Source organism: Ptychodera flava, chromosome 18 (genome assembly GCF_041260155.1).
Source record: "Ptychodera flava strain L36383 chromosome 18, AS_Pfla_20210202, whole genome shotgun sequence".
Lineage (NCBI taxonomy): Eukaryota > Metazoa > Hemichordata > Enteropneusta > Ptychoderidae > Ptychodera > Ptychodera flava.
In genome coordinates, this window is record NC_091945.1 from 17854712 (window position 1) to 17876442 (window position 21731).

The following is a 21731-nucleotide window of genomic DNA, read 5'->3' on the forward strand; positions in this document are numbered from 1 at the left end:
TGCGATTATTGACCAGTATTATTGAATAGTGTCATTAGCTTCTTGTACTATTGTTGATAACTGAATTGTTTAAAATCATCAAACATAAAACCTACGTTGCCTTTCCATTGGTTGTAATGATGTTGAGAAGTATATTGGCAGCAGTTCTAATAAACCTTCAATAGCAATGTTAATATCTGTGCCGTGTAAGGATTGCCTTATTTCTTCTGTTAATTGTTGTCTGAAATTTCTCAGTTTTCTTCCTTGACATAAATGACAGTCATTTTTATGCATGCAATTGGATTTTTTGATGTGCATGTTCAAGATATTGAAAGGACTTCTTTTGAAAAGAAGACTGAAGGCCAAGAAAACTTAAGGCCAAGTTTTATAGAAAAACAACCTTTCTAAATATGATTTTATTCTTTCACCATATATTGAATGCATAATTCCTTGTCCACTGGCCGGGCTCTGAGCGCAAGCTACAGCGCCCTCTCTGTTTATAATATCTTAAGACTTTTGTTTCTATCTAAATGCGCATTTGGCTTTCTTGTTTCTTCGAAATCTCAGTGTGGCCGTTACATTCAAAGAGATGATGTCATTGTTGCGTAAACCTTGTCCAGATTTGACCAAAAAATATCCCATGGTTCATCCATAAAACCTTTGTTGCGTTTCATGATATACACTCCAAGATTTTTAATGTAATTGAAAGATCAATTATAGTTTCCAGTTCTTATTTACAAGGGTGATTCCTTACGTCTTCATTCTAATCTAAGGTATTTTCGTTAAAAAGTACAATAACTTGCAAAAGAAGACATTTTATTTACAATATTTATTTTAACCTTCCTGATAGAGGGTACATAACCATTAAACTGCAAATATTAATCTCTGGATAGCTAAAGAATCAGAAAATAAAACATGTATGAAGATCAACACAAAGAAACAGAAAACTGTCTGTGGGAGGGACATCTCCCCATTGAGGCTAGTACGATGATTCAGCGAAGTGCCAGGCTTATATGCAACTCATGATTAGTGGCTGCCAAGCGTCAGTCAAATCGAATATCATTTGAGAATCAACCAGATGGACTTCCGAACTGATCCATGAAAGAGCAATCACATTAAATTTCTCAACTACAGTAATATCAAAATAATAATAACTCAAAAACGGATTGGTATATGGATGCCAGTGCTGACATACTACCTTTGAAGACACTATTTAAGTCGTTACACCTATATGTGTAAATATATAAGACATTGTAACTGGTAACTATGACACCTTTCGCCAATTTAACATTATATATTTCTGGCGTTGTCTGCTGAGAACTTTAAGTTCTCACTGGGCGTGTAACATTCTCTCTGTAGCATAAAACTCCGATAAGTAGTTGACCATACTGGGATATTCTTGAAAGACTTACTTTGCAAACTACAACTGTCTTGAAAAATCAGCTCCAATGACGTACAAACGTATAAACACTAACGCAAATCAGGTGTATGCACAATTTGACGTCAAACACTGGTTCTTGGTTGCGAAACAAGATTACGATATAAGAACAAACGGAAAATGCTGCAACTCTGTAAATTTTAGCATACCAGCGATTAGGTGCATGACTGTATCCTCTGTTTAATTTTCATCGCAACTTGAACAAAGTTCCAGGATGTAAAAGGGGATGTATACAATGTCGGTGTAGAGATTGAGCGCGGCAAAGATGTACTCCTCGGGGGATACCTCATATCGGTTGTAATCAATCGTGATCCGTGTATTCACAGCAAAAATCTGTCGAGGAGAGAAATCAGAGACAAATTGGAGTCAGAAAAGAATTCTTTAAAACAGGGTTACAAACACAAGTGCTAATAAATGAACTTTAGATGTTCGCTGTTCTTTTCATGGTTGGTTCACTATGCGCCCCATAGACAGATAGACGTGTGTACATATGCCTCTCAGGAATATGTACACACGTCTATCTGTAGTGGGGCGCATATAGTCCGAGAGCGGAATAGATCACAAGTGACTGTGGTTCGCGAGCAATCGTTTGCTCCTGTTATTGGGTATTGAATGGGAGAGCAATGGTGTTTTGTTCTAATTTTACAAGCAGGCTGGCAAATTTCATTCTTTTACAATTTTTTGCAACTTGGAAAGAGCATGGTTGAAGTAGGGAATATTAGATTTTGGGGCTTTGCTGATAATGAATGCAAAAACATGCGGTACAGACGACCTTTAAAATTTAGGAGAGGGCAGATCGGTGTGTTATAGTTGGGAGCGGAGAAGTGGGGGATTTTCCTGTGGAAAATGGGGGAACTAGAGGTCGGGAGTTTTTCGGGAAGCCAGAAACAAATAGCTTAAATTTCACTTAGCCTCAGAATTTTCATACTGTACCAAACCACAGGCGCTCCTTAGCTTTGTAGTTAAAGCGATGTACACTCGTCTATGGGGCGAATAGTCTCAGAGCTGAATAGCCCACGAGGGACTGTGATTCTGTGCATACTACGCGGCGGCCGCTATGTATCACTACACTTGTAACTGTTAAATTATACGATACAGTGTTCCCGCTAAGGCTTACTGCGCGCTAGTGGCGCAGTGTCTCCGACTGCAGTGAAATTTCATGTTATCTGCAAAGTTTTATCGTCTCAGTCATTTATATCGGCGGTGTTTATAGTTAAGGTAACGATGACCAGGGGTGAAATGTGCGATCTCAGCGCCGATTTTACTTCCGCGTTTCGAGTTTAGCGCCCGTTGGTGGCGCTATTAGGTGCCCCAATGAATGGAGCAGTGACTGCTGCATAAGTGTTCAATCATAAACAATACCAGATATGAACTGAAAATGCTCATGTGTTTCATTATATATTGCAGTTATGTGTACATTTGAACCTTTGTCACATGTTTGCAACTTCATTGAAAGTATTATGATCAACATAATGAACAATAATCACCGCCGATTAATTCTAAAAGGTCATGAAGTATACAAATATGTAATTAGCTGAAATAAAAATATTAAAGTTCTTTGACTACTGTCATTGTATCACCATTTTATAGCAAGTGTAATTACCGTCGGCCAAGTCCTTCAAGCCATATATGCCGAGCTGTGAAAGCTCATTTGATATGCTAATTATAAATTAGCTGACATGAAAATGTGAAATGACTTTCGATATTGTTTTAACCAGGTATAATCATCAATGTACATAGCATGTTTTGCCAAATTTGATCAAGTAAATCCCAGTATATATCCCTAATAAGCAAAGTTCATTAAATGTGTAAATTAGGAATTGACTTAGGAATTGACTTATGTAAAAATGCTTAATGATTGTCAATAATGTTGTATCATGGTATCTGCAATATATGTTGCAAGTTTTGTCAACTTTGGTCAAGTCAATTCAGATATATATATCTAATTAGGAAAGTTCATTAAATATGCAAATTAGGAATTGGCTGAAGTAAAAATGTCTTTTGACTGTCAATAATGTTATATCACAGTATCTTTGATGTATATAGCAAGTTTCAACAACTACAATCAAGTTAATTCAGATATATCCCTAATTGGGAAAGTTCATTAAATATGCAAATTAGGAATTGGCTGAAGAGAAAAATGCTAAATGACTTTCAATAATATTGTATTATAGTGTCTTTAATGTACATAGCAAGTTTCATCAATTTTGATCGAGTCAATTCAGATAAATATCCCTAATTATGAAAACTCATTTAATATGCAAATTAGGAATTGGCTGAAGTAAAAATGTCTTTTGACTTTCAATAATGTTATATCACAGTATCTTTGATGTATATAGCAAGTTTCAACAACTACAATCAAGTTAATTCAGATATATCCCTAATTGGGAAAGTTCATTAAATATGCAAATTAGGAATTGGCTGAAGTAAAAATGCTTAAAGACTTTCAAAAATGTTGTATCATTGTAGCTCCAAATACATGTAGCAAGTTTCATCAACGTCGGTCCAGTCAATTCAAATATCCCTAATTACCAAAGTTCATTAAATGTGCAAATTAGGAATTGGCTAAAGTTAAAACGCTTAATGACTTTTAATAATGTTAAATAATAGTATCTTTAATATACATACCAAGTTTGGTCAATTTTGATCGAGTCAAATCAGACATATATCCCTAATTAGGAAAGTTCATTAAATATGCAAATTAGCAACTAACTTTCATGTAACCCCTTAATGGTTCCCACTGCTGATATATCTTGGTGTGATCAACATCTGTAGCAAATCTCATCAAATTGTGTGTAGTCGTTTTTAATGTATATCCGTTTTTTCTAAAATCATTAATTATGCAAATGAGTAAAAAGTATGCAAGCCACACCCACCAAAAACTAATCAGTTCTTGCCATTTGCTAACTGAATATATGTACCAGATTTGATTCTGATCTGACAAGCCGTTTTTGAGATATCGGACCAACAGACAGACAGACAGACACACGGACACACAGACAGACAGACAGACATCGCTGCGACATAATGCTCACGTGTGTAAACACGTGAGCAAAAAATGTGAAAATCTTTGAGTATCTGCTTTGTTCGTGAAGCGAGCTCATTGCTAACCCCTGTTTAAAATCAGCAATGCTATAAAGGACAATATTTCCGATAGTTCTGTAAACTGTAAGAGGCAATAACGATGATGCATGCGCTCTTGATACTTACGGCATTAAACACTGAACCACCGATCCCCCCAACGAAAACTAGGGTCATCTTATAGAAGTAGAGGAACCAGAAGAGAAGGAACCAGAAGGTCGACATTACCATGACAAAGATCAATCCGGTACTAGTAGAATTGAAATCCCATGAAGTTTGGTTGGAAAAGGTCGTGACGCTCAGGCAAACACCCTGTTTTTGAAAAAATACATTTACAGGCAGTCAAGTTGTGGTTGGCAAAATCATGGAGGTAGTAGAGATAGCAAAATCAAGGCGAGTGACGTTGATTTTTGTTACTTCCAAGTATTAAGCGAGAGAGCCCGTCACTTAAGGTAGTATGTGCCTCGAAAGTGAAAGACTTAAACTTTTGCTCAAACTTTCTTTAAGGAATCTTTCAACCATTGCCTTTCAAAATCAAGAATAAAAATCGGGGGTCACAGTGCAAATTTTGGTACTGGAGAAAAAACAACCCAAGATTTACCGATATTTGAAATTCGAAATGGCCGCCATCCCTGTGTTAACTCTATGGAGAAAAATTAAAATTTTGGAATTCCGAAAAACTAAGCCGCTAAAATTTTTTATTACACCAAGAGCTTTAAAATGAACCCCCACAAGTGGTATATCAGAAAAGAATTGTAAAAGTTTGAGAGTCCGAATATAGCAAAATTACATTTGATTATGCGCATGCAATGAAGACCAACACGCAGACATGACATGTAGACGTCAACATAAGGTTATGCGATGCAAGATAAGGAGTTGAAGCTTTGATTTAGGATTAGTATAACCTTTATCGGCAAACTAGGGAGTCACCTTATATACACAATGCACTAGTGTATTTGCAACGATGCTGAAGTTATTTTCGTATTCGTTTTCGTATTCGTTTTCGTATTCGTATTCGTATTGGAGTCACTGACAAAATTTTTTATTTTTAGTCCAAATTTCGTACGTATTATATAAAATTTCAGTCTTTACAGAACTTAAAGTGCTTTTTATACGACAATATACCAATACTTCAATATTTGAGAATGTAAGTTGAAAAAGATCCAATCTTTTTAGGCCCTAGATTGAAAGATATCGTTGCTATAATTAGAGGAGAGATTTTAAAAACAAACGGCCAGTACACAGGCACTCCTTAGCTAGGTAGTCTGTTGAATAGATCGATTTTCAGTTCGATCTATCGATTCCGTAGTCGATATGCGCGCCATTGTAACAAAATACTCACTAGGTTACAGTGGCGGGCATACTGACCACGGGATCGATAGATCGAGCCGAAAATCGATCTATTTAGCAGACTACCAAGGAATTTGCGCCTGTGGGCCAGTAGTAGTCTTTGGAGGAAAGATTTTTTAAACAAACATCATTTTCGTATTCGTATTCGTATTCGTTTTCGTATTAACTTCTATCACAACAACCAACTTAAACATTCTGTTGACATCATTAGTATCGATAACGGAAAATTAGCTGACCCGCCCAATTTGACGAGTTGTAAACTTAAAAGGTAATTTTCTTGTTTTAAACTGATATCTCTGAGAAAGTGATCGTCATAACGACAGTGAATGCAGGGCTCAACGTTATCGCATGCCCCAAAGTTGATGACATGCTATATTTAGACTGCTGTCGCAAAGAAAATATCAGATTAAATTAATGTGTGAGCTGTTGTCAGAGTCTTTATTTCAGTACGGCCCATCTCTTTTTCTTTCCTTGCGTTTGCGTCAACTGTCATTGCCGGAACATGTCGATCAACTTGCGTTATGATAAGATACACCAGAACGCATGGAAATTAATTTGTATCGCGAAATATCGAGAAATACCTGTATTCTATGAATAATAGACTTCAGCTAGTCTAGTAGCTGTCGCAACTGGCTCGATCGGTTTCCGTCATTTGTTACTGTGCGATCCAGTTTTAGTGTTACGCAGTTTGCCCCGCTCTTCAACTCCGTTCTGCAGGTCACTCCAAAACTTCCAGCAGTACTATTTTGGGGGACCAATTAAGCCTAGCCGGTAGATAGCTACCTTTTTCAACAACTCTGAATAGAATGCAGCAGCTATCAACTTTCGATAGATATTTTGTAGGCAAGAGAACAAAACTCAAACGTATATGCGCATTTAATCCTAGCTGTGATATCGAAGCGGTACTTGTGTGGCGTGTATCGAACTCGCTCGGGTCATTGAGGTCATCGCCACAGTCCCATCCATGGTCTGTTCTCTACTACCTCCATAGTTCTACATAATTGCAGTCGCTACCCGGCAGATTTGCCATGATATTTCAACAAAGTTGCTTGCTATCGGGATCCTTTATGAAACAGGATAATCCAGTACAAGCTTGATGAAATCGATGCTTTGATCTGCTTTCCAAAGGACGATTTCCGGAAATGGTCTAGCCGGTCACATGCCACTAAGGGGAGAACCATTTGATTTTTTTGGGGGGGTATGGAGGAAATGGGTATGGGAGCAAATTTTTTTTTTCTTGTCACAGTGGCAGCAATTTTTTTTCTACTGTCAGAGCTGCGTCAATTTTTTTTTTTTCAAATGGAGTAGCAATGCAAATTTTTTTTTTCTTTGTCATCAAGTTTGTGATGCGTTGTCATTATTTACGGCCTGAAACTCAGAAATTTTGAGTGACGCCCCCCCTCAACCATGATGAATTTGAGTAACCCCCCTCTCTAACTCTAAAATTTTGACTGATCCCGCCCACTTAGAAAAGTTAAATACAAATACATGTATTTGTAAAATTTACAAAATACAGCAACAGTAAAGACCTTTGAAATCCTGATGTACTCTGCTAGACTATCATCAGTTATCTCATGATGGTTCAAAAAAGGTGAACCCATCAAAATGAAATTGCAAGTCACAATAAAATAAAGATATAAAAGCTCACATAGTATCTAACCATATAATATATTGTTTAATTTGGATGGGTATTATGACAGGGTTTTCACTAGGATATCTGACCGGGCAGAATTTGAAAGTACAGGGGGAACATACGAGAGGCTTAGGGGGAAAGAGTCACAGGGGCTTTCCCCTATCTTGCATGGAAGTTTTAAAATATTGATGTGTGCAATGGTGCAGTCTGGTGCAATCTGAGAGGTGTTTTTTTAATTTTTTTACTATGTGAAACTGTTATAACACCCCAAGGGGGAGAGCACGAGAGGGGGTTCCCCCTCTCGTATTGGAAATTTTGGGAAATTGATGTGTTTAATGGTGCAATCTGAGAGGAGTTTCAGGTTATTTTGCACTCGGTAAAACTGTTTGAAAATGACGTTGAACACTGCAATATTTTTTTACATTTTATGCATGATCAGTGTTTGTGTCACAATATTCAACAACCAAACAATGACAATACAATTTGTGAAAAACAGTTCTGTTTGCCAGAGACTGAAGATAAATAAATATACAGGAATGGAAAATCTGTGACCTTCTTGTGTCATTTCTCCAGCTGCCAGCTTCTAATGAAAAGCATGAATATGGTATGTTTAACTGTCAAAATGGTCATTGAACTGAGGTAAATGAAAACATGTTTCTGTGATAATAAAGGATGAATTTACAACAGTTCAGTTTTGTCCTAGATCCTGTGAAAATTTTGAGAAATTGATGTGCGCCACGGTGCAGTGTAGTGCAATCCAAGAGGTATTATATTAAATTTGTCTTTTACCAGTAAAACTGTTAGAAGACCCAAGGGTGGGAGAGCACGAGAGGGGGTGCCCCCCTCTCGCATTGAAAATTTTGAGAAATGGATGTGTGCAATGGTGCAATCTGAGATGTGTTTCAATTTGTTTCGCCAAAAAAAATTGAGTAACCCCGCCCCCTTCTTCCTCTCCACATTTTGAGTAACGCCCCCTGAAGTTTTCAATTTTTTTAGTGCATGACCCCCTCCCTTGTATTTCATTATATTTTTTGTTCCTCAATTTTTCATGGTCAACTTGTACATCTTCCTAATATATTTATATTGAGAGAATAATACATTGATTTTAACACTAGTTTATTGACTCCTGTCTTGTGTTTTAAAATCTTCACAATTTACAGAAGTCAAAAAGTCCCCTTTAGATAGTGCCTATGCCATTGAGATATTGCAACAGAAATCCTGAAATATGATTTCTTGGGTCAGAAAAGGGAAGGAAAACATTGAGTGTACGGAGGTGTAAAGTAGACCTATGTAGTGCATGCTTATATCATAAGTGCTGGGAAAAAAACATAAGAATTGCTTGTGGTAAAAACATTTACGCCGCCTATGGCGGCGCGCCGGCAAAGAATATATGAGAATAGGGTTTCCAAATTTTGCTAATTTCTGGTGCATTGTGACAATTTTTTTTTTCACTTCTGTCAGTTATGACAATTTTTTTTTTCTCAGGCCATGACAGGATCAATTTTCTTTTCTCAAAATCCTCCATACCCCCCCCCCAGAAATCAAATGGTGTTCCCCTAACGCAAATATTCATTACGCACGTGAACGCATGAAACATTTGCAGTTACTGGTTGCTTGTTTTCCCTTGTCAGCTATATTTTGATGACATTTTATGCTGGGATTATGATTGGTTCAATTGAAATGATGTGACAGCACTAAAACTGCTTCTGATACTTGATTGGATTGTAGTAAAATTTATCATTAAATTCATGGGATATTTTGACAGATCATTCAAGATAACATCAGCAGATGCATTGGCAGCGCTTTGCAGTGGAGAGAACGCGCTCAAACCTTTGAGTAACTCCGCTCAACGGCTATGCTTATTCAATGCGTATTTTGGGGTCGTGGCCTTTCAGGACAATGCTCCGTGAACACTGAGCGAATATATGTTGTATTTGATCACGTATACGGTATGGAGAAATGTCTTGAAAAAAATTCAGTCGCAATCTCATAAAATTTGGTCGCCTATGCGACTGAAAATGGTCGCTAGTTTGAGCCCTGATTGAATGTAATACTTGAATTATCGGTCGGTCCGGTTTTATGTTATTATTGCTCACATCTTACTCTGAAAGATAAACTACCTATTGTCATTGATTTCTGTTACTTTCTCCCCTGTAGCAGCACGTACAACTTTGTCGTAACTTGCAATTTTGTAATTTTTGCCTTACGCACTCCCTGAGTTTTGTAAAGTATTGTATTGTATTGTTATTATAATTTATTTCAGGTCTACGTAGAGCCATATCAAAATCAAGTAAAATACTTGAAATACAAATTGTAAATGGATATGATCATTCTAAAGTGAGTCCAAAAGGATGACCGGATATAACAATTTTCACATTTTTTTATTCAGATGGTTGTCCTGGACAAGTCCCCCGTTCATCATAGCTTTCAAAAGTCACCCGTTTTGCAGCGCCTCACAAAAAACTGCCCTCCCCGCAAAACAATGGTACAGTCCAGGGCAGCTCCTTTGCATCCGCTCTCACGAGTCCCATTACTTGGCACTGACCACCTGATTTCGGGGTGCATCCAGCTGCCCGTTCAAGAGACATTGGCAAGCGAAGATGTAGCTGTGGGTCCATAGCTGTAGTGTTTTCAGACGGGATTCATGCCTTTTTTTGGCTGGTTTTGACTTTTACGATTTTAACCCCGCCACCACAGTGGTGGCGGGGTTAAAATCGTAAAAGTCAAAACCAGCCCGTAAAAGGCATAAATCCCGTCTGAAAACACCACAGCTATGGACCCACAGCTAGCGAAGATGCTGCCTTACCAGATCCCAACCGATTTTAAGTATTTTTTTCAAATAAAATGAAGTGAACAAAATTCTTTAAAATCTACAAACGCAAATTTATGTAAATTTAACCAAATTTGGCAGACGAAATTACGAATCAAATTATCACAATATTTAAACCTCAGTAAATATCGTATATTGCACGTTTCATACCTGAAACCTGGACTAAAAATAACAATTTCTGTCAGTGACTCCAATACGAATACGAATACGAATACGAAAACGATTACGAAAACGAATACGAAAATAACTTCAGCATCGTGTATTTGCAAACATGCATGGCCTCGAACGAGAGTAATCTGAGTACTGTAGCCACGGGGAACTCTGATTGAATAACTATAAACAAGTACATATCAAATCATTGACAATGACAGAGGCCCCATCTGTAATTGGGAATTAGTCAGTGGAAGTTACTATATTGAAGTTAATGTGCTCAACATGAAACGAAATGAGGGTATCAAAGAGCTATCGGCCACTGATGCCCATATTGGATTTTACTGTAAACAAATAGACATTAGCTAAGGGTTGTGTCCTTTTACCAAGTTGGACAGATTTATAGGTATACCATGTACTGGCTCTTGAAATGTCAAAATTCAATTAAATCTGCGAGAAACTGGTCAAGGCATATTTGAGTAATGGCCCTTAACATTAAAAAATATCAGAATGGTAATATTTGTTTCTTTTTGTTTCTTTTCATTTCGCTAAATAGAATAAGCCCGTTCATTCTCATGAGCACTCGAGTGAGAGCAGAGGATTTGCGGCAGACCCAATTCCGCCATTTATTACTTTGTGGTTTATTAATTTTTTAAACTCTTGATATACTGATAATGCCTAATGGCCCTGTGTCTCTCCCTCGTTCTCTGATAAGCCCTCTGAATGTTTGTTCTGTTCAAAAGTTATTTCATTAACAATACACACTGATAATTCCTACAATAATGTGACCGTCTGCTTGACAAGAGAATACATTGTAACTTACGGCACAAATTGCTAAGGCAAACAGGACAGACTCCGTTGTGTAGAAACTAAAATGAAAAAAATTGCAAAATTGAAGGCTGTTTCAGTACATATGCATGTGTTGAAGTGTATTCCACATGATTTGCTGGCGTTCCCCTTGATTTCATACCAACACCTCGTGAAAAGTATACCCTTTCTGATACCAAACAGTGCAAAAAAAACGACCCCTTTCGCGCGGACCCTCCCCGTATAGCCATCTATGGGAGTTACCCCCCCCCCCGGGATTTAGGCCTATTGAAGGCATTGATTCCTTTCATCTTCTCAGATAAAAACAATGTTAGCCCTAATAAGTTTGAAACAAAGTGGGCCAATTCCCTCACGCTCAAGAACTATTGGGTTGTAGATCAACGATTAGCTGGCTTAACATACGAGATGTCTCTCTGTTTCTGTATGGCGTGAGAACACTGCCAAAATTATTTTGAAATCTTTATTCAAACTTGTCTCATCATCATTATTCCATTATTTGGTAATTTGGTCCATACTATGTCATCATTAAGCCATTATTATGCCATTATTTGATCATTATTTGGATGTTATTATAACATGATTATGATATTATCATGAACTTATTTGGTGATTTGCTTGTTTTGGCATTATTGAGCATTGATGTCTTGATTTGGAACTTATCCCATCATTATTATGTCATTAGGCTGTGTTCAATAAAAATGGTGAGGGGGCTGGAGGAATTCAGGGGGGATTCAAAAATTCTTGGGGTAGTCGAGGGGGACTTGAAAGTTTTGCTCTGCCTATGGGGGACCTTAAAATATTTTGTTCCCAACATTTTGTTGGCGTCCAATGGTTCTAATGTTAGTAATAATTAAACAAAATCTGGAACAGTTTTGTCGTATTCCATTCTATCTAACAATAAATGAATGAATGACATTAAATTTTCGTGAAAACAACAAGTTGGGCAGGGCACTGGAGCTGCAACTGTTGATATTTTTTCAATATTTCTGTGCAGTGTATCAAATACAGTTTCTTGGTGTCTCTCTACAGCATGCTAAAAACACAATATTCAGTTTGTCAACAAAGCCCGTTCACTAAATATTGGTGATAATTGAATTAGAGTTCAGACTGAAAGTTATTTGTCAATGATACAAATGCAAGGTACGCATAGGCTGTGTTTGCAAACTTAATACTGGACAGTTCAACATGCTGTAGGGAGTAGAACAAGAACGCAGTTGTATAAATTGAACAAAAGTATTGTCAAAATAAAAAGTTAATACAGCTACTGCCCTGCTACTGTTACGGGTAGTGCCACTGTCACTGCATAACGACAGTGTCAGTGATAGCTCTGACTCTGATGTAGCTGCTGAGTTTAGGAAGAGTTTGGGTCATAGGACGCTCAATTGACAGTGAAGCATACTTGTCCTCAAGATCAGGCCAGACAGCAACACATGGAAGACCAGGAGATTTAACAGTTACCGTGGATTTTTGAATTCTGGCATAGAAGAATAATCAAATGTTAGAGAAAAAAGATAGGGTCACCATGCTTGATTTTACACAAATGTGCGACGAAAATCCAGTCATTCTCAAAAATCACTTCAAATCAATATATAAACCATTCAAGTTCATGATGCAGTGAATGAAATTTTCACATTTGATGGTGTAATAACATAAAGGTACACGGTAAAGACTCTAATTTAAATGAAAAAATGTGTGAGTAAATTGAATTATCTATTTTTTACCAAATTTGCCATTATTACACCAAAAATTTCTGAGATTAAAAGATTTATTCGAAGGAATATTTTAACATTCCAGTACTGTCTGTTTTGTAAAACATTTATAGGCCTAATTAGCATCCAAGTTGTTTATGTCTTGTACTTCTGAAAAAAAAATACGGTAGGTCTATGTGCTCACTTTTTCATAATTTGGCAAAATGTAGCCGGGAATACACAATTTTCATACTCTCTCACGATTGTCATTTTATGTGCTCTTCAGCAGTTGCCATTGACCTGGCCAGCGTTGGATAAACTCAAGTCGGCTTAGACTGATAGATCCAAAAAGTCCACTGATAAATTAAAAAATGAATCAATTTAAGAACTTGCCCTAGGTATGCGGATAAGAGGTAGTGTTGAATATCTGCGTGCAGAACTACGCAATACATGTTTGTTTTTACTCTGCCTGTATTCCTAATAAATAAGCGGTTATATCATAATTTTGGTTGGACTTGAAAAATTTTGATCATATATAAAGGGGCGGGAACTTGGAAATTTCTAAGAGTTGAGAAAAAGATTTCAATCGCAATTCCTCCAGCCCTTCTCACCATTTTTTGTGAACGCAGCCTTATTTGGTAATTGGGTCATTAAATCATTATTTACATTTTATTATGTGATTATTTGGTCATAATTACGACAAGATTATGACTTTATCTTAGCATTATTAGGAACTTATGGTAATTCGGTTGTTTTACCATTATTCAGCATTGATGTCATGATTTAGAACTTATCTCATCATTATCATGCCATTATTTGGTGATATGGTCAATATTAGGTCATTATTTGGCCATTATTATGCGATTATTTGGCCAATGATTAGGACTTTATCTTGACATTATCTTGTCATTATCATGATCTTCTTCTAATTTGGTTGTTTTGCCATTCTGTAGCATTGATGTCTTGATTTGGAACTAATCTTTTATTATTTTGTCTGAAAAAACAAAGAAAAATATTATTGACTGATAATTTTAGTTTTTCACACCAAGATGTGATTCGACTGTCATGACAGCATCATTTTGAAGTCGACGTCCATGCCTTATTGTGCAACATGCACGATTTGTCAAGTGGGATCTCTAGATTCTGTTGATGCAGTGTTGCGTATTGCCACACTGTGGTTTTGCGTAATTGCGAAACAGATTTTCTTATTTCTTATTCACCATGCAGCAGTGGGAATAGAAAATCCAAATTTCTTATTCGCCCCTCAGTGGAGCAGATAATGACTGGACGATTCATTCGCCCCCCCCCCCCCAGCGGGCCGGACAAAAAAAGAATCATTATTCGTCCCGCAGCAAAAATTGTCAGAAAATCTTCATCCCCCGACAAGGACCAGGGACATGTTAAACCGACATAACGAACTTGTGTCGTAAAGTTCCAGGAGGAACGACATCGGAATTTTTATTTTCCTGGCAAGCTTGGAAACGGAAAGCCCGAAAAGTTCAGATGACTTTTGTGGCACTCGTCGCCCGAGTCAGAGTATCAGAGCTTTACACTATGTTGACTTGACTCACTGCCTCTGGTAAAGGACGACTCTTTTTCGATTATGTTTTCACGATTACTGTGCAATCCAACCGAATATAATTATGAAATTAAAATGTGTTTCCAGCTTTCGTGTATCAAAGCTCGGAAGTCGCCATTAAATCATGATCATCACCCACAATCCATCCATATGATCCATAGTGCGTTTTTGAGGCCTTGTTACAACCGATAACCCAGTAACTAACTGATAACGTATCAAACCCGATACCTTGGTAAAAATTTACCGAAAACGTATCAAATGCAGTGATAATATATCTAATCAAGTGATTCATGGGAAAAGACTCAAGGGGATAGATCTATCCTCGATCGATCGATCGCTCAATCCATTGATTAATCGATAGATCGACCAATTGATCAATCAATGCATTGTTCTATCAATCAATCGATCTTTCTATCGATTGCATGATAGAATGAATTGGTCGATTAATAAAACTATATATATATATGTATATCAATGGATAGATAGATATATAGATAGGTCAATAGCATATAAAATCAACCAATGATGTATCAAATCAACCAATAATGTAGTCAAGTCAAAGAATAAAGATTCAAATAAACTGATAATGCATCAAGTCAACCAGTAAAGTATTAATCCACCGATAAAGTGTTAACTAAAAATCAACTAAAAATCAAGTAAAAGTGGATAAAAATATTATTTAAAAATAATACAAGGCACACATCACCACAATTTGAACATGTCTGATAACATTTAAACTAAATGAACACCAGTGCCAAACATCAAAATGATCAAATCAGAGGTTTTGAAGACAAATTGAAAATACTGATTTTCATAAAAATGCTAGAAAGTGACTTTAAAATGATATAAAAAAAGCAAAAAGAGCATTTCAGGTATTTGCCCCAGTGACCATCAGACCAAATTTCAGAAAAAGTTACTGCAGGGTTATTGAGATATCTCTGTCCATGGCATACGGCACACTGCATACGGCATACGCCGGGCCATCACATTAGTCGTTGGACCCACAGGGTCCAAAAGGACTAAAAAATCAAAATTTAAGGGATAAAGTCGGTCATTTTTGATGAATTTTGTATGATACGTGGTACTATTTATATCGTTTCAAAAATGTCGTAATCCTGACCAAATAATCGCACAATAATGGCCAAATAATGACATGATATTGACCAAATTACGAAATAATAGCATAATAATTATGAGATAAGTTCTAAATCGATACATTAATGCTTAATAATAGCAAAACAACGGAATTACCAAATGTCATAATGATATCCAAATAATGATCAAATAATGGCATAATAATGGCCAAATACTGACATAATATGGACCAAATCACCAAATAATGGAATAATAATGAGAAGAGTTTAAATAAAGAATTCAAAATAATTTTTGCGGTGTTCTTACCCCATAAGTTAATTTCTGCGTGCACGTTCATCTTGATGTTACATTTATTTAGACTGAAAATGTATTTAAACTTCTACCGAACATCAAATAACCAAATAAATCTGCTTTTTAGAACATGTGAATTAGTCTAGACCTGCAACTTAAAATTTGAATATCGTGAAATTCGAGTATTTTACTTACCTTGATATGGTACCAAGCATGTAGGAGAGCACTAACGTCTGCAACCGACCAAAATGGTTGATAAGACTGTACTTTAATAGTAGTACATGTGAAAAACTCAGCCAGAGGAGAACATCAGCAATGTTATTGAAATAACTCAAATATTTGGGGACAAGTACAATGTGGCTTTCAACTTTCCCTTTTAAGCTGGGAAAACTTTGAATCAGTTCCTTTTGAAACACATATACGAGGATATATATATATATATATATATATAATATATTAGGTGTCGAAGTGGGTTTTGAAATTGTCCAACCGAAGTGCCTAGTAACAGGTTTTGATACCATAGAAATTACAGATTTTCAACAAAAATGAGATACCTTTCATTTTTTTGTCATTGCTTTCAAAGTGATATCATATAAACTGTAGAACTGATAAAAATTGTAAGATTTTGGGCAAGCGTAATGCCATATTTGTTAATATCATTGCTGTTGTTTTAATATTTGTTATTTTCCTGCACCATAGAAAGTTAACGACTTTAGTAATTTGTAGCTCCTCTCAGTTGCCTGTATTTCGCAGCAAATACTTCTTTTTGTCGCTGAAATTATTCAAATTAATACGTGCCCTGTGAGATTTTGAATATTGAGGACGCTAAGTTGGTTGATGTTTCTTAATTTGGAAACCACTTCATGAAAAACAGGACCCCAAAAGCAAAAGAATTTGCTCGACAGGGATATACTTACAAATAATGCCAACATGATGATATTATTCGGAAACTTTCGTCTCTTTTCATGACAGCATGACAACAAGATTAGGCAAACAAAAAACACGCCGCTGAAAAAAATGGAATACATTTTTTTGTTTGTTATGTTTTCGTTTTGTGCGTAAAATTTATTTCATTAACAATGTACAGCAAAAATGACAGGCCTAAATATTCACAATAATGTATATTTTACATGCACCGACGCAGCCAATTACCTGTAAAATCAAGTCGAAGCTATAGAAATTGAAAATGCTATGAGGACAGACCAAAGACAAAAAGTTGTTACTATAGTGACGCTAGCTGAAACCATTCGTTAATATATTCAATATATTTGTGTCACAAATCAAATAAAGGTTCTTAATCTTCTCCTAAAAGAGTGATGAATTAAAAAGTACTATTCTCCCAAAGTCTTTTTAGACGGGCAAAAAAAATGCGGGAAAATACATGGAAAGTTACAGTTAATTGAGCTAGCTGTAAATGAGAGCAAAATACAAAATACTCGTATTGTAATTTTAATATCACTTACTATGACGACCAATATATTGCCGGTTGCTGCACGACCAACTGGTTTAAAGGTTCCCTAAAGATAGTATGGAGGTGTTACACACATAGATTGGTGGATGGATGGTCGGATCGATCGATATACAGACAGACAGATAGATAAAAAGACACATTAAGAAGATACATACATAGACAGATATAGAGGTAACAGAATAGAAGGTATATAGATATGTAGATATGATCGAAAGAGAATTAATGGTTTTCAGTGTGTTGAAATTACAAGACATCGCGGTATAAAGTCGTTTTGCGTTCTCCGTCGAGAAAACTTGCTAACAGACTGTGCAAAAATCCGTGTACTAGTACACTGGTTAACTAATTTCCACGTGTTTTATTTTCATTTGCCTGGCACGTTATACTTATTTCTTGACTGCTTATACACATATGGCAGGTTTAATAAGTGACAGTAATTTGTCACGAAGCGTTTTGAATAACGATCTGCGAAGCAAGCTTCAAAATTTGAATTATTTGTCAGTATAGATTATCTAAAACGTACTACCAACAATATAAACAAGGTAATTTTCAGTATAGATAAAAGTATTTGTAAAAACCTGTTACTCACCACGAGACGAAAAGATAAACAATTCCAAATACAAGCATTAATTGGACCGTAAGAATCAAGTACATCTGTTAATGAAACAAAAACCTGTTCAATCAGGTGGTTTATTAGCTGGGTTGGCTCATTAGAAGTTGCAATAAAATTTCGGACTAAGTGTAACACGATTGGAACTAATTTGGGATAATTGGATTTTCATATTTTGCAAATTTTTCAAAAGTGTTAGGTGCCATATGGCTGAATGTTGCAATATCGCAAATTACTCATAAAAACAAGTGTGTACAGTGAAACCTGTCTAAACCAAACCCTGTCTAAACTGAACCCTTTTCCAAGTCCCATTCTAATAGAACTCTATGTTAACAGGACCTCTATAAACAAAACACCTCTCCAAACCGAACTATTTTCTCAGTCCCTGTAGGGTTCAGTTTAAACAGGTTTTACTGTAATATAAAAAGAAAAGCAGATGAGATAACACTTGTAGATTCAATCGACATTACTTCACCATCCACTTAGTAAAAGTTTTGCCACAGTGTAATATTTAGTTTGAATGTGCGGCAATTGACACATCTTTTGATGTTCTGTTTTAGAGTAAAACAACTTGTACTTCACAGTCAAGGAATCTATGTGTGCCGAACACTAAAACTCCAAACTCAAATGACAAGGGCTGTATAAGTCAATCGTCTACAAGCAATATTGGGTACCATGATATGATGCTGAAAAATGCTGAAACTGGCAATGAAAGAGTCTTAAATATGTTCCTAGGTTTCTGTTCTTCTCTCTATACTGTTTTTGCAGACATTTTCATGTTTTGTACAGAGGCATTTGACACCTGATGGAGAGGATAAATTTTTACAAGCAAAAGTAATGATGTACACTCAAATAATATTTTTATAATCTTGCAAGCGCTGTGAGTAAAACCGTATAATTTCTTTCTGATTGGAACAGCGTTATCAGCCAGATCCCGTTGATAGTGTGATCACCGTAAAAATACACAAACTTCAACAGGTAGGTGTCAGAGAGAGAGAGAGAGAGAGAGAGAGAGAGAGAGAGAGAGAGAGAGAGAGAGAGAGAGACTCATACCTTTCTTATGAATGCGTGTCTAATTCGTATATCCGAGAATGAAGGTGTTGAAGTACATCCGTCATCGTCTTCATCGTCGGTAATGTCATCCTCCGTAGGTTGCCGCATGGTTTGTGGATTTGGGGCAGTCGGTGTAGTTACACTGGTTGGCGTTTCATCACAGACGTCGACTTGGTTGATGGCACCTTGAATTAACCGTGGAAAGAGGATAAACATAAAGAATACACATCGCATGCAGCAGGGACCGAAATTTCATCAGTCAAAACTCATGTATATTGTAAACAGGCAAAACAGTCACGGCTATCCTCTTAAGTTGAAATTTCAGCGAGTTAGCTGGTTTCCACGTAATTTGTTAGTTGTGCCGTTTCCCAAAGTCTCGACCAAGAAGATAGATATAAAACTGTATTCTACGCTTGACCTTTGTCGTTTTTAAGATCATTACTACTATCTCTTATCATGAAACTTTTTTTGCATTGTTCAGTATAAAACATACTCTCAATTTTACTGTTACAACAAGTGCTTTCTCCGTTTCTGCCCCCCCCCTCTCTCTCTCTCTCTCTCTCTCTCTCTCTCTCTCTCTCTCTCTCTCTCTCTCTCTCTCTCTCTCGTTGATCAGTCTCCTTATGTGAATCGAATATTCATCCTGAATTAAGAAAATAGGAAAGGTAAAACAGTTTGGGTTATGTAACTTACCATACGAGGATGTAGTATCCAAAGCACGCATTGGCGACTTTGTCCATTTCTTGGCCAGGGATCTCCAGGAATAAACATAGAAAAAAAAACCGGTATGGATTTCTTGCTCATCCTTCTTGGGTGAATATGGCGGTGGTCGTATTGTGCCATGGGGTATTGTACCTTGGCTTGTTTGCTGGTCTCCAGCCAAGAGAGTTGCATCTTGAGCCACTAAATATGCAGGGTGCGCTTCCCCCTCCTGTTGGCTCGGCAAGTGATAGCAACCTTTAGACGACATCGCAGTGTTCAACAGACGCGCTTCTTTGGGAATGTGGTAATTATGAGAAACAAAAAGAAAGAACATTTTTATAAACTATGTAAATAATACTGAAACCTGCCTGTCCTCTCTTAAAAGAATTACGTTTTTAGCGGAAGCTATGGTAGATTTTGCCATTTGGTGTATATGTCGTTGATTGCGATTGATTGCGTTGGTTTTTTTCACACTAATTTGAACCAGTTCCTAACAAATCGCTTGTGCCCCCCCCAAAAACTACGTGTAACCATACGAAAACCATTTGTAAGTTTTCACCTGAAAACCCAACTTAGGCATACTCAGACATAGTGTCATTTTCACCTCTTTGGAAGTTAAACTCGGAGCTAATTTCGCACTCGTATTTAGTAATGACGATAGAAAGCACAAGAATGTTGCCTGTATGTAGCCTTGTCAAAGTACTGAACTATGTGGTACAATGTCCTTCGTGCAAGAACACCGTCTCTCCGAAGAAAGCATCGCTTCGTATTCAGTCTTAAATACTTTGGAACCATGAGAATTATATAAGGTAGATGCGCCTCGGGGACAACGGGCTCTAAAACTTTTCCATTATATTTTTTTCCTGATCTGTCACTTGTGGGGCTCATTTAAAAACTCATTTAAAGAAAATTTTTCATCGTCTTCGTTTTTCGAAAGTTGAAAATTTTATTTCCCCCATAGAGTCCGTGGGCTGGAGGGGCCCACCGTGCACCCCCCCCCCCATAAACCTACTACATGGGTATTTTTTTGTTCTTTGGGATCTGCTGAACTAGAAAAAAGATGTTAACATTGGATATTTTGGGATGCACTACCTGTCTGCACTGGTTTTTGATTTGTATGTACCGCAAAAAATGGCGAAAAATGGGTAGGGGTAAGGGGTACTATATCCTCCCCTAAATTGAGTAAACTAGCATGAAATAGCACAAACCTTACATTTTTGGAAAGCTCAGATACTGCACTTTCTGAGGAATACCAACTTTAGCAAAATTAATTTGTGTACATAGAATAGGGACGACTTTAAAATGAATTTTTTGACAATTTTGAAATTTTTTACCCAAAATACCATGTAACAATTGTGATCTACTTTTTATTAAGCAAAATTTTCGCAACTTTTTGTGTTTAAATTATTCATTCCGACATATTAAACAAGAAAAAAAGTGTTAACATCAGATATTTAACTATACACTACTTCTCTGGCGTCAATTTTGAATTGCGTGTATCTGAATGGAATGTGCAAAAGCTAGGGGTAGGGGTACAACATTCTTTCCTTGATGAAGTAAACTGGCATGAAATGCCATATACCTTATAGTTTTAGAAAGCTTACATACTGGCCTTTCTAAAATGCATAAGTTTTTAGTAAAAAATATGACGTCATAGAATTGGATAACTTTAAATCGACTTTTCTGGTAATTCAGCAATTTTAACCGGAAGAAAATACGATAACTATTGTTTCCTCCCAATGAAGCAAATCAAACAGATTTATGGATGTTATTTACTAATTGCAATGTGCTGAAGAAGAAAATAAATGTCAAAATTGGGTATTTACAATCCATTATTGTCCCTGCTCACTCAAATTGCAAGTTTTGCTACATGGTATATCGTGAATGGGCATTTTATTGTTATGCAATGAACTAATGCACAGCCTTAAAAAGAAGATTTTAAAACGCACACACATA

General features: G+C 36.6%; 2 protein-coding genes across 2 annotated transcripts; both read right to left on the reverse strand.

Annotated features, from left to right (window-relative positions):
- Positions 1-789: 789 nt before the first annotated feature.
- On the reverse strand, positions 790-16169 carry LOC139117809 (protein lifeguard 2-like). The gene is made up of 4 exons (XM_070681059.1): positions 16138-16169; positions 11285-11330; positions 4628-4810; positions 790-1750 (listed from the first exon to the last, which is right to left on the reverse strand). Exons 1-4 carry the CDS (start codon positions 16155-16157, stop codon positions 1598-1600), a joined length of 402 nt encoding a protein of 133 aa, XP_070537160.1. The 5' UTR covers positions 16158-16169; the 3' UTR covers positions 790-1597.
- A 1826-nt stretch (positions 16170-17995) lies between these two features.
- LOC139117630 (uncharacterized) lies at positions 17996-20059 on the reverse strand. Its single transcript, XM_070680871.1, has 3 exons — positions 19767-20059; positions 19074-19258; positions 17996-18064 (listed from the first exon to the last, which is right to left on the reverse strand). The coding sequence occupies exons 1-3, from the start codon at positions 20041-20043 to the stop codon at positions 17996-17998; spliced, it is 531 nt and encodes a 176-aa protein (XP_070536972.1). The 5' UTR covers positions 20044-20059.
- Positions 20060-21731: the final 1672 nt, after the last annotated feature.

What these genes read in the sequence shown, in the direction of transcription:
- LOC139117809 (XM_070681059.1), bottom strand. Translation starts at nt 16,157, where the DNA reads ATGCTTGGTACCATATCAAG. An exon ending in ATGCTTGGTACCATATCAAG is followed by an intron (nt 11,331 to 16,137) that starts GTAAGTAAAATA and finishes TTTTCATTTTAG; the next exon opens with TTTCTACACAACGGAGTCTG. An exon ending in GTGGTTCAGTGTTTAATGCC is followed by an intron (nt 1,751 to 4,627) that starts GTAAGTATCAAG and finishes TCTCCTCGACAG; the next exon opens with ATTTTTGCTGTGAATACACG.
- LOC139117630 (XM_070680871.1), bottom strand. Translation starts at nt 20,043, where the DNA reads ATGTCGTCTAAAGGTTGCTATCACTTGCCGAGCCAACAGGAGGGGGAA. An exon ending in GGATACTACATCCTCGTATG is followed by an intron (nt 19,259 to 19,766) that starts GTAAGTTACATA and finishes GGTTAATTCAAG; the next exon opens with GTGCCATCAACCAAGTCGAC. An exon ending in GACACGCATTCATAAGAAAG is followed by an intron (nt 18,065 to 19,073) that starts GTATGAGTCTCT and finishes TTTCATTAACAG; the next exon opens with ATGTACTTGATTCTTACGGT.